Source organism: Lotus japonicus, chromosome 1 (assembly GCF_012489685.1).
Source record: "Lotus japonicus ecotype B-129 chromosome 1, LjGifu_v1.2".
NCBI lineage: Eukaryota > Viridiplantae > Streptophyta > Magnoliopsida > Fabales > Fabaceae > Lotus > Lotus japonicus.
Window position 1 is genome coordinate 49,596,489 of NC_080041.1, and position 12,542 is coordinate 49,609,030.

At 38.2% G+C, this 12,542-nt stretch overlaps 1 protein-coding gene across 3 annotated transcripts; it reads left to right on the forward strand.

Moving 5' to 3' along the window:
• The first annotated feature begins 2,334 nt into the window (after positions 1-2,334).
• On the forward strand, positions 2,335-11,171 carry LOC130744121 (endoribonuclease YBEY, chloroplastic). 3 transcript variants are annotated; one of them, XM_057596333.1, is made up of 12 exons: positions 2,335-2,774; positions 2,937-3,188; positions 3,293-3,388; positions 3,952-4,129; positions 4,267-4,335; positions 4,417-4,517; positions 4,687-4,779; positions 7,777-7,848; positions 8,328-8,447; positions 8,531-8,581; positions 9,866-10,054; positions 10,725-11,171. In XM_057596333.1, exons 1-12 carry the CDS (start codon positions 2,448-2,450, stop codon positions 10,890-10,892), a joined length of 1,716 nt encoding a protein of 571 aa, XP_057452316.1. In that variant the 5' UTR covers positions 2,335-2,447; the 3' UTR covers positions 10,893-11,171. The 3 variants fall into 3 exon arrangements, with proteins under 3 accessions (XP_057452316.1, XP_057452368.1, XP_057452412.1); XM_057596429.1 differs by having other exon boundaries at positions 2,638-2,778; XM_057596385.1 differs by lacking the exon at positions 7,777-7,848.
• Positions 11,172-12,542: the final 1,371 nt, after the last annotated feature.

The following is a 12,542-nucleotide window of genomic DNA, read 5'->3' on the forward strand; positions in this document are numbered from 1 at the left end:
TATAACAAACTTCCGTTCTGATTATAGAAAAGCAAAAAGCAAGCATGCATACAAGCTTAGATTGAAATTTAGAATATGAGATTCAAGGAAAGAAGAAGATCATGTGGGAAAGAACTTAAGATTATAACTCAAATATGAAAAGTCTTACATGAAAACCAAAGCATAAGAAGAGAGATTAGCCAAGCATGGCAGGCTAAGAACCTGAATTACAAGCTTGAAGGTCTTCTCCCACTCTCCTAGATGTTCCTCTCCTTCTAAACTTATGTAAAATGGAATTGGTACAAGAGAAAATGACTAGAATCCTATTTATAGGAAAAAAAAACGTGTTTTCTGCTGTGCCGAGCGCTCAAGCGCCAGTGCCGGGCGCTCAAGCGCCAGGCCTAATTTTTCAGCTTTTTTGCTTCTGCCTCCCTGGCGCTCAGGCGCCCATGTGGGGCGCTCAAGCGCCCCAGACACTCGGTTTTGGTGACTTTTTAGCTTTTGTAACCCCCGCTTTGAATGATTCCATCAATTCTTCAAGCATTTGGCCTTCCCTCTTCATGAGTTACCTGCTGAAGCACTAAAGGACCAAGACAAGTAATAAAATCAAGAAATTCAAAGGATTTTTAATCACCTTAGTCCTCACAAAATAATGGAAAAACTAATTCAAGTCCTAAACTCTATAAGAATGCAAGAAAGACCCCTATAGAACTATGTAATTACTTAAATGAAGCCAAAACACGAATAAAAGTAACAATGCATGATAATGCATGAAACACTACATGAGACACAAGAAAAAGACTCAAAATAAACTACGAAATGACCCTAAAAACACTACTAAACCCAGGTCATCAGGTGTCTACATTTCTAGGATGAATTTGATGCCATCTGATGAAAGCATGTCAGTTAAGTTTCAAAGAAGACAATTTCCTTTGATTGCATATTTTGTGATGACAATAAACAAAAGCCAAGGTCAATCATTATTTCAAGTCGGTGTTTATCTACCCCAGCCTGTTTTTTCGCATGGGCAACTGTTTGTTGCTATTTCTAGAGTTAAGAGTAGATCTAGTCTAAAGATCTTAATATGCAATGAAGACACTAGCGAACAAGATGTTACCAAAAATATTGTCTTCAAGGAAGTTTTCCAAAAGATTTATAACAAATAGTTTCGTATTATTTCCTAATGTCTAAAAAAATATAACACAATAAGACATCAAGAAATTATATTAAAGACATATAAATGTTATAAGTGTTTTACTAATATGTTTAGACATACTTCACTTGACCATTTTAAAATGGAAAATATCAAATAGTGAATTAAAAGAATTAACAGTTAATTAATTTCAAAAAAAATTCCCCGTGCATTGCACGGGTCAACGAGCTTTATCCTAATATATATATAACCGACAAAAGCGGCTAAAGCCTACGCTTTAGCTAGCGCTTTACGCTTCTGGACCCTCCACGCTTTATAGTTAAATCCCGCTTCTGATTACCTTGATTGGCGGTATAAATGTATTTTCGCACATAAGGGGATGGTGTGGGTAGTAAATGAGAATGGTCCGAATAGTCTCTCCCCAAAATGAACGCCTAATCCAAGGGTGGGAATTAGATTTCCCACCCCCTCATTTAGAATTGTCACCCCATTTAAAAGTGGGGAAAAACTAAAATTGTCCCTCCGTGTTTTACTCCAGAGGTTGAACATTCAGACTCATCCAGAACTTCAACTTTCGGACTCTGTTACAGAATTCAGATTCACTTTTAGAACAGAACAAAACATCAACACTCGGAGCTCTCAAGACGTGCGACCCAGAAGCGACATTGAGGTACCCAAAAGCGACCAAGAATCACGACCAACAGGGTATTGTAACCATGTCTGTTTGTCCCATATTATTGTCACTGCATTTTCATGTTTCTGTTTTTGTGACAGTATTTGGTTTGAGAGATCCGAATCTTGAAGTTTCATATTAATCCAGTACAACAACTCTCGGACATCTTAAAAAGGGGGTGGCAAATTTTATTATCAACCAGTCCGAACCTTGAAGTCCTGGAAAGATCCGAAACTTATAGTCCTGGATCACTATCACTCTTACTAGATGCAGTATTATTATTTTGCTTTACTTTTCAAATGCTTAAGTTGGATTATGTATTGTAATTTTGTTTAAATTGAATTATGTAACTTTTTCAATTTTAAAGTCATGTTATTTTTGCTGCAATTGGACTAAAGTCATGTTATTTTAACTGTAATTAAAGCTTCTGAACTTATAACTCTCGGACTAGTTCAAAACATCAACAACTGGACTGATATAGAGGTTTAAGTCCCGGAAGGTAGTCCCGACATTTTTTTAAAAAGCTAGGGTGGCAATTCTAAATGATGGGGTGGGCAATCCCCGGTTTCCCCCAATCCAATCCAAGAAGAAGCCGATTGGTGGAACTGGAAACTCCATCTCCATTCCCTCGTACGTACCTACATGCTTCCCCGTTTCTGTAACTTCCTCCGCCGCCACCCTTCTCTCGACATGGCGCGCGCCATCGGGCCTCACCTCCATCATTTCCATTATGCCTCACCCGCCACCCGTTTCCCTCTCTCTCCTTCAATCTCTTCTCCGCTCCTCCGCCATAACGAACCGTCGGGGAAGAAGAAGAAGATTCAGCCTTTTGTGGTATCAATGGGGGGACATAGCCATAGGGAGTATAGGAAAGTGAGGAGGCGAGCACCGAAGAGCAAAGAGAAGCAACTGGAGCTCTGCGCCGACATTTGCATCGAAGAGGATTTGCCTGACGATCCTGAAATCTTTGTAGGTCACTGCCCAAATTCATCATCCTTCTGCAACTTGAATTGCTCTTGGGTTTTTGATTTGCTCTTGTTAATTCCTGTTCATTTAATGTTTTTATTTTTAAATAAATTCAAACTGATATTTATATTGGAGTGCTGCATTATTTGTTCTTTTTGGTGGCAGAACATCGCGGAGATGCTTCGCCTAAATGTTCCAACGGCAATGAAACTGGCATTTGATGGTTTGAAAGGTTCAGGGTATAAAACAAGAGATACTGCTATAAGTGATGTTGGCGAGTTTCAAAGTGTTGAGTTATCAGTGCTTCTTTGCAATGATGTGTTTATTCGACAACTTAATAAGGAATGGAGAGGTGAAGATCATGCTACTGATGTTCTCTCAATGTCACAACATGTACCTGGCCTCAAGCTTCCTATTGTAAGAATTGCATTAACCTTTCTGATTATAACTTGCCTGCCCAATCAATGAGACTTGGAACTTACATGGGATGCCATGTTTTTGATGAATTTTGTTGTTTGCAGCTTATGTTGGGTGATATCGTAATTTCTGTAGAGACAGCTGCTAGACAAGCTGAGGAAAGGGGACACACTCTTCTTGATGAGATCCGTATCCTCATGGTTTGTTTCATGATATTCAGACTATTTTATGCCTTGTGTGTTAGATTACATTATTTCCCTTCTACAGGCATGATTGAATTCACATGAGTGATAAGTTTGCTTACCCTTTATATCAGTTTCACATTGAATTCTGAATTCACGTTATTTCCCTTCTACAGGCGTGATAAATTTATATATTTAAATAAGGTTGATACTTTAAACTAATCATTTAAAGTTTAAAATCTGTGTTGTTAGTCATTAATCTGTAAATGGATACTAGTTTACGAAAGAGAGAAGAAAAGAAAACTTAAAGTAACAGTTGACACCCATGAAGCATATGTATTTACTAATAAGGGGGATGGGTGGAAGGGATAGTCTGCATTGCAAGACTCACTGCTTTGAAACCGTAAAAGTCTAATTCTTGGTTAGACATACATAGGTGCTTAAATAAAACTTTTGATCCATAAGATAGAGAGTGAACTGGTTCTTCATCTGCTTCTAAGCATGTTGGTTTTGCTCTTCTAAGACCGTGTATGTGAACTAAAAGCTTAGACTTGATAATATTAATCAATTCTTTTGTGAAGGTTCATGGTTTGTTACATCTTTTGGGATTCGATCATGAAATAAGTGAAGAAGCGGAAGTAGAAATGGAGAAACAGGAGGAACTACTTTTGAAGAGTCTTGATTGGAAAGGAAAAGGGCTAATAAAGAGTGCATATGATATTGTAACAAATTCTAATTCTCACCAAGACTGTTCAGATGGTAATTGCATTTTTTACTAGCATCATTGATGAACTTGTATCATATTTTTGTTTTATATGCTTCCCGCTAATTCAAGCAACTGTTATATGCATAATAAAGTATGTGGGTGAATAATCTCATTGATGAATTTTTAAAAGACAGGAAGCAAGAAGGAAGTCTTAGATTTTACAAACCAAAGTTTAGCTATATCTTCTGTGATATGGATGGTAAGATTGCTGTGAAACATACTCTTTAGATATTCATTTATCCTTTCTTTGAGTATTAATAGAATGCTCTATTATATAAAGGAACATTGCTGAACAGCAGAAGTCAAATTTCTAGTGCAACTGCCAAGGCTCTGAGAGAAGCCTCGTCAAGTGGGGTGAAAATTGTGATAGCTACTGGAAAAGTAAGACTATTCATCAGGGTATCAGGCTATTTATCTTATATTGGCTAATACATATGAATCCTTGGTTGCTGCATCTGCTACATATTTCTTTGTGCATTTTCTAATATTAATATTGACATTCATATAGCTGAAATTTGTCTGCTCATCAGTTTTTTACATTGTGAAATAGGCTCGTCCAGCAGTGATAGATATTTTTAAGATGGTGGATTTAGCTGGAAAAGATGGCATTGTTTCAGAATTTTCACCTGGGGTTTTCTTACAGGTAATTCTGTGTCTTTTTAATGTTCATGATGCTGCTTGATCCAACAAGGCACTCCATCTATGTGGCTGAAAGCATCTTTATTTTTTTTTGTAATAAAATCTCTTCTCTTACAAACTCATTTTTCTCAGATTTGGGAAAATGGGGGAAGAGAAAGAGGAAGAGGGAGATGGGTGGCTATGGTGTTTAAGAAGTAGAAGAAGGGTGAGTGAAGAGAAGGGTGGGAGGATCGCCGCCAATCTCCAGAAGACACCGAACCGCCGCTCCCAGCCGCGAGTTTCACAATGTAACCTCGATCTGCTTCTCTTTCTCGGTCTCTCTCCCTCTGCAAAATCTTTCTCTCTCTTTGAACTCTCCCTCTCTCACCCATATGTTTGTGCAATGGCAGTGATGAGGAAAAGGCATAGATGGGAAGCGGAATAGTCTTTAGGGTTGAGATCTGTTAGAATGTGAGAAAGTGGAAAGGTGGTGGTATCTGCCATAACTGTTGCTTTGGTTGCTAGGGATGAGAGATGACGATGTAAAGAGATAGAAGAAATTTTTTAGATCTGTTGCAAAGCTGCCCTATCTCTGTTCAAAATGTTAAATCGGGATGTTTAGAGGAGGAGGAGGAGGAGGAGGAGGAAGAGAAAGATGTGGTCATTGGGGGGGTTGGTGTGGTGGTGGCCAGAATGAGATGTGGAGGTTATGAAGGAAGAGCAATGAGAAAGAAGAGGAAGAAGATTAGAAGATGAAGAGGGAAGAGGAAGGCCTGAAAATGATTTTTAAAAAAAATTAGAGGGACCAAAATTGATGCGAAAAAAATCCACGTAGTTACCCAATTGACTAAACCTACCACGTGGCTATTGACTAAGTCAAAATTGATGACACGTAGGCAGAAGATGTAATTTGATTATAAAAAATCTCAGGGATGGCATTTTGAAGATTTTTTTTCAGGGACCCAATTTGATTTCTCTTACAAAGTCAGGGACTTAAAACATATTTAAGCCAATAACTGATAGATAATCATAAACTCTGATAGGAACCAAATTATTATGATAGAATAATTATACAACTCTGGTTTTCGAGAGCCAGCCTCTCCTAATTCTGGAATTTGAGAGTCCAGATCTCTCCCACCATAACACCCAACTTCTGAATAATCCCAACTATCTTACATAACTCCTATTTATAACCACTCCTATATGATTTAAATTCAAACCATAGCAGTTACCTAACTGCTTTAATCATAAAATTACCCAACTAATAAATTAAATAATAATAACTTCCTAACTGCTACTGTTCACGAGTACTGTTCATGCAGTTCCCTATCAATACCCCGCCCTAAAAGATCCACCTTGTCCCCAAGGTGATAATTCAGAAAAGTTTCTTGCACTATGGAAGGAAGCCTGAATCTGGTGGCTTTGCCGGAGGTTGCTTGGTGGTTACCAAATGGCATGGAATACAGCCCAAGGTGTTGGGATCACCGACAAAGAGGTCTGGTGGCTTAGCCGGCAGACGATTGATGGTCATTGTCTTGCAACGGAGTGAGTCCGGCGGTTTTCGTGGTGGCCTTCCCGTGTGAACTGCAACGCTGTTCTGGAATCGCAGAGTCTCAACCTTTGTCACCCTGAATTTCATCTTTACTGTAAACTCAAAATACAGCGATGGTGAGCGTTCAACTCGCAATTTCAGTCTTCCTGTTCCATCGAACCCTAAGTCAGCCTTTTGGGGCCAAACAGTGGATTCGTCCTTCGTTTCCCGTTGAAGGCTGCAATCCTGTCTTTCCACCATGGTCGAACCATGCTGCAGCAACTGCTGGATGAGGGCGATCTTCTTTATTTCGTCCTTTCTTTGACGTGCGATTTCCTCTCTCAAATCTGCAATCCCCTTCTTTATTTGTCGAAGAAGGCCAATTGCTGTCTCCTTCTCCATTTCTTCACGATTCATTTGCACCACAGCACCTGGATGGTGCTCTGATACCAAATTGATAGGAACCGAATTATTGTGATAGAATGTTTATACAACTCTGGTTTTCGAGAGCCAGCCTCTCCTAATTCTGGAATTTGAGAGTCCAGACCTCTCCCACCATAACACCCAACTTCTGAATAAACCCAACCATCTTACATAACTCCTATTTATAACCACTCCTATATGATTTAAATTCAAACCATAGCAGTTACCTAACTGCTTTAATCATAAAATTACCCAACTAATAAATTAAATAATAGTAACTGCTACTGTTCACGAGTACTGTTCATGCAGTTCCCTATCAAACTCTTATTCATAATCTAATATGAACAATTTATGAAAAGAAGCTCGAAACAACTTATAGGTAGGTCATAAGCTATTCACGTATGCTCTCTCAAAACTTGCATAAACGCTACACTATAAGATAAGCTCTTACAAACATAGCCTAAATTTATAAAAAGGTGCCTGAAAGAGAAATGATTGTAAGATTATCCACTAGCCAAAATTTAGATATATCTTTAAGGCAAAATTTTTAGCAATTAAAATTTGATGCTCTTCAAATTAAATGGGTTACCGACATGCAAGTGAAAAAGTAAATTCAAGTCAAAGGAAGAGTTAATGATCGATTTTTATTCTATGACTATGAGAATCAAGAAAGGTTACTTGCAATAAAAAGGTGTCTGAGAGAGAGAGAGAGAGAGAGAAAGTAATTAGAAGCGTCTATGAGCCAAAATTTAGATGTCTTGATTCTTGAATGTCAAGTGTACAATTAAAATTTGAAGGTTTTCAAATTAAAGGGTTTAATATGTTAATCATTCAATTACGTATCCAAAGCTGAGATGGAGAAGTTATAATGGGGTGGTGGAACTGGTACTGCTTATTAAGGTAGTCTTTGGGAGTTGAAAAGTCAAGAAAGGAGGAGCTCAGATTCATTTAGAAGTGTTGATGTGGCATGAAATGAGAATGGACCATGATTCCAGGGTTTGTTTGTTTCAGTTTTTTTAGGTTCCTGCTATTATCTTGTGCCTAATATTTCATACACCATGATTCCAGGGTTTGCTTGTTTATGGTAGACAAGGTCAGGAAATATTTAGGAGCAACTTAGATCCAAACATCTGTAGAGAGGTAGTAGCTTCTTGCACCCTCTTTTCATTTCGCAAAATACTTTTCCTTCAAAAGAAACAATGTTTTTTTGGACTTGAACATATCATGCCTCCTTTGTCCTTTTGGACTTAATTGCAAAGGTTTGCTGTGGCCTTTTCACTTTATCACTCATTCCTCAATTGCATGCATATATATGGTCTAAGGTTTAGGGTTTTTTACTAAACTCCTTTTTAGCTGTGAATCAAGCCCTGACCCACCTCAGTAACCAGCATAAGTTTTGTTTTGTTTTTATCCAAACGAGAAAAAGAAACATTTATTATCCAGCTCACTCACAGCATCCATGGAGATTATTTTCTTATCCAGTTTTCGACATTACTGACAGACTGGGGTTTCATGCTTCAAATCGAAATATCTAATTGTTAACTGAGGGCTTCATTGCTTTTCAGGAAAACTCTTCTTGCCATTCTATAAAATAAAAAGTTGTGTTCTTTTACATGCAGGCATGTCTTTACTCTTTGGAGAGTAAGGTTCCACTTATTGCATTTTCAGAAGGTCGTTGCTTAACCCTTTTTCACGACCCACTTGTTGATTCACTACATACAGTATACCATGAACCGAAGGTACCTCATTTTTGTATTATGTATGCAGTCTTTCATAATATTATGCCATTTGCTTTGTATATTGAGCTAAAAATACTTTACAGGCTGAGATTATGCCTTCTGTTGAACATCTTCTGGCTTCAGCAGACATACAGGTATTCTCTAGGACAAATCCTGTCCCTGTTTACTGTTTTATGTGCTATATGTTCATTTATAGTATAATTCGCAAATAATTTGATGCAGCTATTAACTGCTGACTTCTAAAGGTCTTCCATGCCAAGAATGGTATTGGCTCTGATATCATATTATGGAACAACTATTCTATAAGCTGAAGCTATTGGGTGAAAGACATGTGAATGATTTTGCAGTATATTTCTGACATGCCTTCTCACTCAATGGCTCATTAAGCATGAAGCATGGACAAAACACATACTCACCTATTTTGTGCTGAAAATCAAGTTATATATATTAGAAAAATTAGGGTCAATAAAGATCGAACTCTAGACCACTTTGTCATAGAGGTTTTGATACTGCATTAACTAGGAAAAAGAAAAATATTTGGATTACCTATTTCAGGTGCAAGACGATGTTGTCCTTCTCATTTAAGAATTAAGATTCTCATTTAATGAGCAATACTAATACTATTGCTCATTTACAAAAAAAAAATTGGTGTTAGAAGTCCCACATTGGCTAGAGATAGAGCATAGATAGCATTTATAAGGGTAGTGCAAACCTCAACTCTTGAGCTAGCTTTTGGGTTGAGTTAGGTCTCTCTAATTCTAATATGGTATCAGAGTCTATCCTAGATCCATTTGTTGTTTGTTGTGGAGATTTCCCATATTTGGGCCACCCGTTGTTGATCCCACGTTCCAGTTTGTTCAGTCCTGGACGTGAGGGGTGTGTTAGGAGTCCCACATTGACTAGAGTTAGAGCATAGATAGTAAGAGTAGTGTAAACCTCAACTCTTGAGCTAGCTTTTGCGTTGATTTAGGTCTCTCTAATTCTAATATTTGGAAACCATTTGCTCATGTGAGAAGAATAAAAATGTTGGTGAGAGTCTGGGTCAGATAGACAATGGTGCGACTGGCTCCTTGTATCTTTAGTCTTCTAGGCAAAGTAATGGTGGGCCTGTTTGATGCGTGATAAGAGCCAACTAGGCTCAAGTATTGAGAAGTTTATATGGTGTCCATATCATTTGTTTAATTTATATGTCAAACAGATAATGGCTTTATATTATAGTTCTTACAACGTTAGAAGAATATTTCTTTCCTTTTCTTTGCTTCATTGCTTTATTGTATTAAGTGAATATTACACTCAAGTTTATTTCTGACCGCATCTTATCCTCAAATACGATTGCAGTAAAGAACCTAACTCAAGTTATTAATATTCTTATTCTTTTAACTTAAAGATCTTGTTAACACTAATATTTGGTTATTCAGAAAATGATTTTCATGGACACTGCCCAGAGGGTGGCTAATACTTTACGGCCACACTGGTCAGATGCCACAAGAGGTCGTGCCACTGTTGTTCAAGCTGTGCCAGACATGCTGGAAATTGTACCATTGGGAACATCAAAAGGGAATGGAGTGAAAGTGCTGCTAGATCATTTGGGGGTTACTGCCAACGAGGTATCACAAATATATGTTCACTTCTGAAATTTGTCTCTTTGCCAAACACTCACAGTAACATTATCAACATTTATGAAACGGGTGGTAATATTTTGATAATTTTTTTTGAAACATCAAACATGTAATATTTAAATTAACTTGAATAGGAATTTGAATGGCATTGCATACGTTGTTCCTAACCTATTGTTGAAATGTGATAGAACCCTGAAAATTATAGAAGTATTATTGAAGAAAACCCTCATTCTTAAATTAGGAATTAGAGTCAGTTACAGTAGAGATACCAAACACACCTGAAACTGAGAGAGATACCCAATACTCTCCCTAAACCCTAAATCCCAAATGAATACAAAGATAACCATCCCTCACTAACTCCCTCTTATTTATAGGCAACAAGCTTTATTAAACTTCTAACTAACCCTCTATCTCTCTAACAAACCCATAACACTTGTTAACTAAGCTATTAACCTTGAGTACCTATCAAAATGTAAACCATTTAATTATAGCAAAGTTTGACATGATTTTAAGATTGCATTTCCTATATTGTAGCTATCTTTTGAATTTTATCATTCATGTGTGTAGGGGATAAAACAGCCCATGCAAATGTGGTATGCTTGTTGATATGGTGTGTCAATTTTATTTCTAATCTTCAACCGAAATTTCTTGAATGCAGATAATGGCTATTGGTGACGGGGAAAATGATATCGAGATGCTTGAGCTGGCTTCTCTAGGCATCGCACTTAGTAATGGATCAGAGAGGACCAAAGCTGTGGCTAGCGTAATTGGTTTGAGCAATGATGAAGATGGTGTAGCAGATGCCATATACCGGTATGCATTCTAAGCAGCTGAAGGCTACAATATTCATCTCCTAATATTCAATGTGGATTATTCCTTTTTTTTTATTACCATCTCTTTTCCCACACAAAAGGCTAATGCTGAAGAAAGTATATCATGTCATTCATCTCAGTCATCAATCCTTTTACCCTAAAGGTTGTATATGGTTTATGCTGAACGGCGTGCCAGCTTTTCTTCCCCTTTTATATTGACTTATGATGGAAAATTCTGGCTGTCACTGAACAATCATAGAAGAAATTAAAATTTTCAAATTTTCAGGGAGCAACTTAAATTTGGCATTATATTGTAGTGGCAAATATGAATTGGAGGGCAAAAAAAAATTATATGAATTGATTTTTCCATATATATGTTTTTAGAAGTCAAATTGATTGATAGGCTATACTTTGATTTTATATTGATTATATTTTAGTCCAACCTCCCGACCCCGCCCCCGCTCCAGACTAAACCCAACTTTTTCACACCAGTTATCGCAGCATTCACTCATCCCCAACAACCATCAACCCCTCCATTATTTTTGACAACACACTACCCAACCAAACACCTCGCCACAACCAACGTCCACGAACCCCCTCTCCCCACAACAATAGTAGACCACACCACTATGCTCCATCACCCCCAACCACCATATGGTCACAACAAATCCAATCCTCTCCACCCCTGAATCCATTGTCACAACCACTTGCAGACCACCATTGCCCCATATACACCACCACTAAAAACCAGTTTAGCCAAGCAAAAAGTAGTAACAACATAGCTCAGGGTTCTTGTGAATTGTTTTGCATTGCAACCTTCCATGAGAAGCCACAAGAAGAAAAAGATTCAAAACCAGGATTTTCTTTCATTCTAAGCCTCGTTGCATTAAAAAAGATTGACCATGAGGTAGATTCTGGATGCTCCTTCACAAAAATACGAAATTTTTATCTTCATATAAAACCATTTTCAATTGTTTTTCCTCAAGTAGGGGGAGGGGGGGTTTGCCACTTTCAACGGCGAGGCACGAGATTAGTTCATATGCGTTGTGAATTTCTTTGTGCTTGTTACACCCACAAATTCATGTTCTTGCCATTCTCAACCCTTCTCATTTCCTTGCTTTGCAATCCATTCGCAAGGCCCTAGACTTGTTGGTGGGTTCTGATTTCTTCTCTCCATGGAATTTCACCCCTGGCCCTTGCAACTTCGCCGATGTAAACTGTATTTCTGACAAGGTAATCGCCCTCAACCTATGCGACCCTAGGGCTAGTTCACCTGATCCGACTAACTAGCTCGACCTTTGCCATTGATAAGCTCTCTGCTCTTGTCGAGTTTACTATCCTCCACGAGAGGGACACGATCCTCTTCCCCTAACAATCTATGATTTGAAGAGCCTCATGTTCCTCAATGTCAAATAGGGTCGCATAGGTTGAAGAGCCTCAAGTTCCTACACAGTACTCTTCATCTCTAGTGAGAATTTAGCGGGGTAGGTGGGCTTTGAAGTCTGTGGCTGACCGATTCCAGATTCAGGGGTGGGAAGGCTTGGACATGTTGTGGGCATAAAATGGGAGTGGTTGTTGGAGCTCGGTAGTGTGGTATGTTATTGTGGTTGAGAGAGTAGGTTTGTGGATGTGGGCTGTGGGGGAGGTGTTTTACTGGGTAGTGC

Bases quoted from the DNA above. Each gene is read 5' to 3' on its own strand.
- LOC130744121 (XM_057596333.1), top strand. From the start codon at position 2,448: ATGCTTCCCCGTTTCTGTAACTTCCTCCGCCGCCACCCTTCTCTCGAC. The intron at 2,775-2,936 runs GTAGGTCACTGC...TTTTGGTGGCAG, and splicing joins CTGACGATCCTGAAATCTTT to AACATCGCGGAGATGCTTCG. The intron at 10,055-10,724 runs GTATCACAAATA...TCTTGAATGCAG, and splicing joins TGGGGGTTACTGCCAACGAG to ATAATGGCTATTGGTGACGG.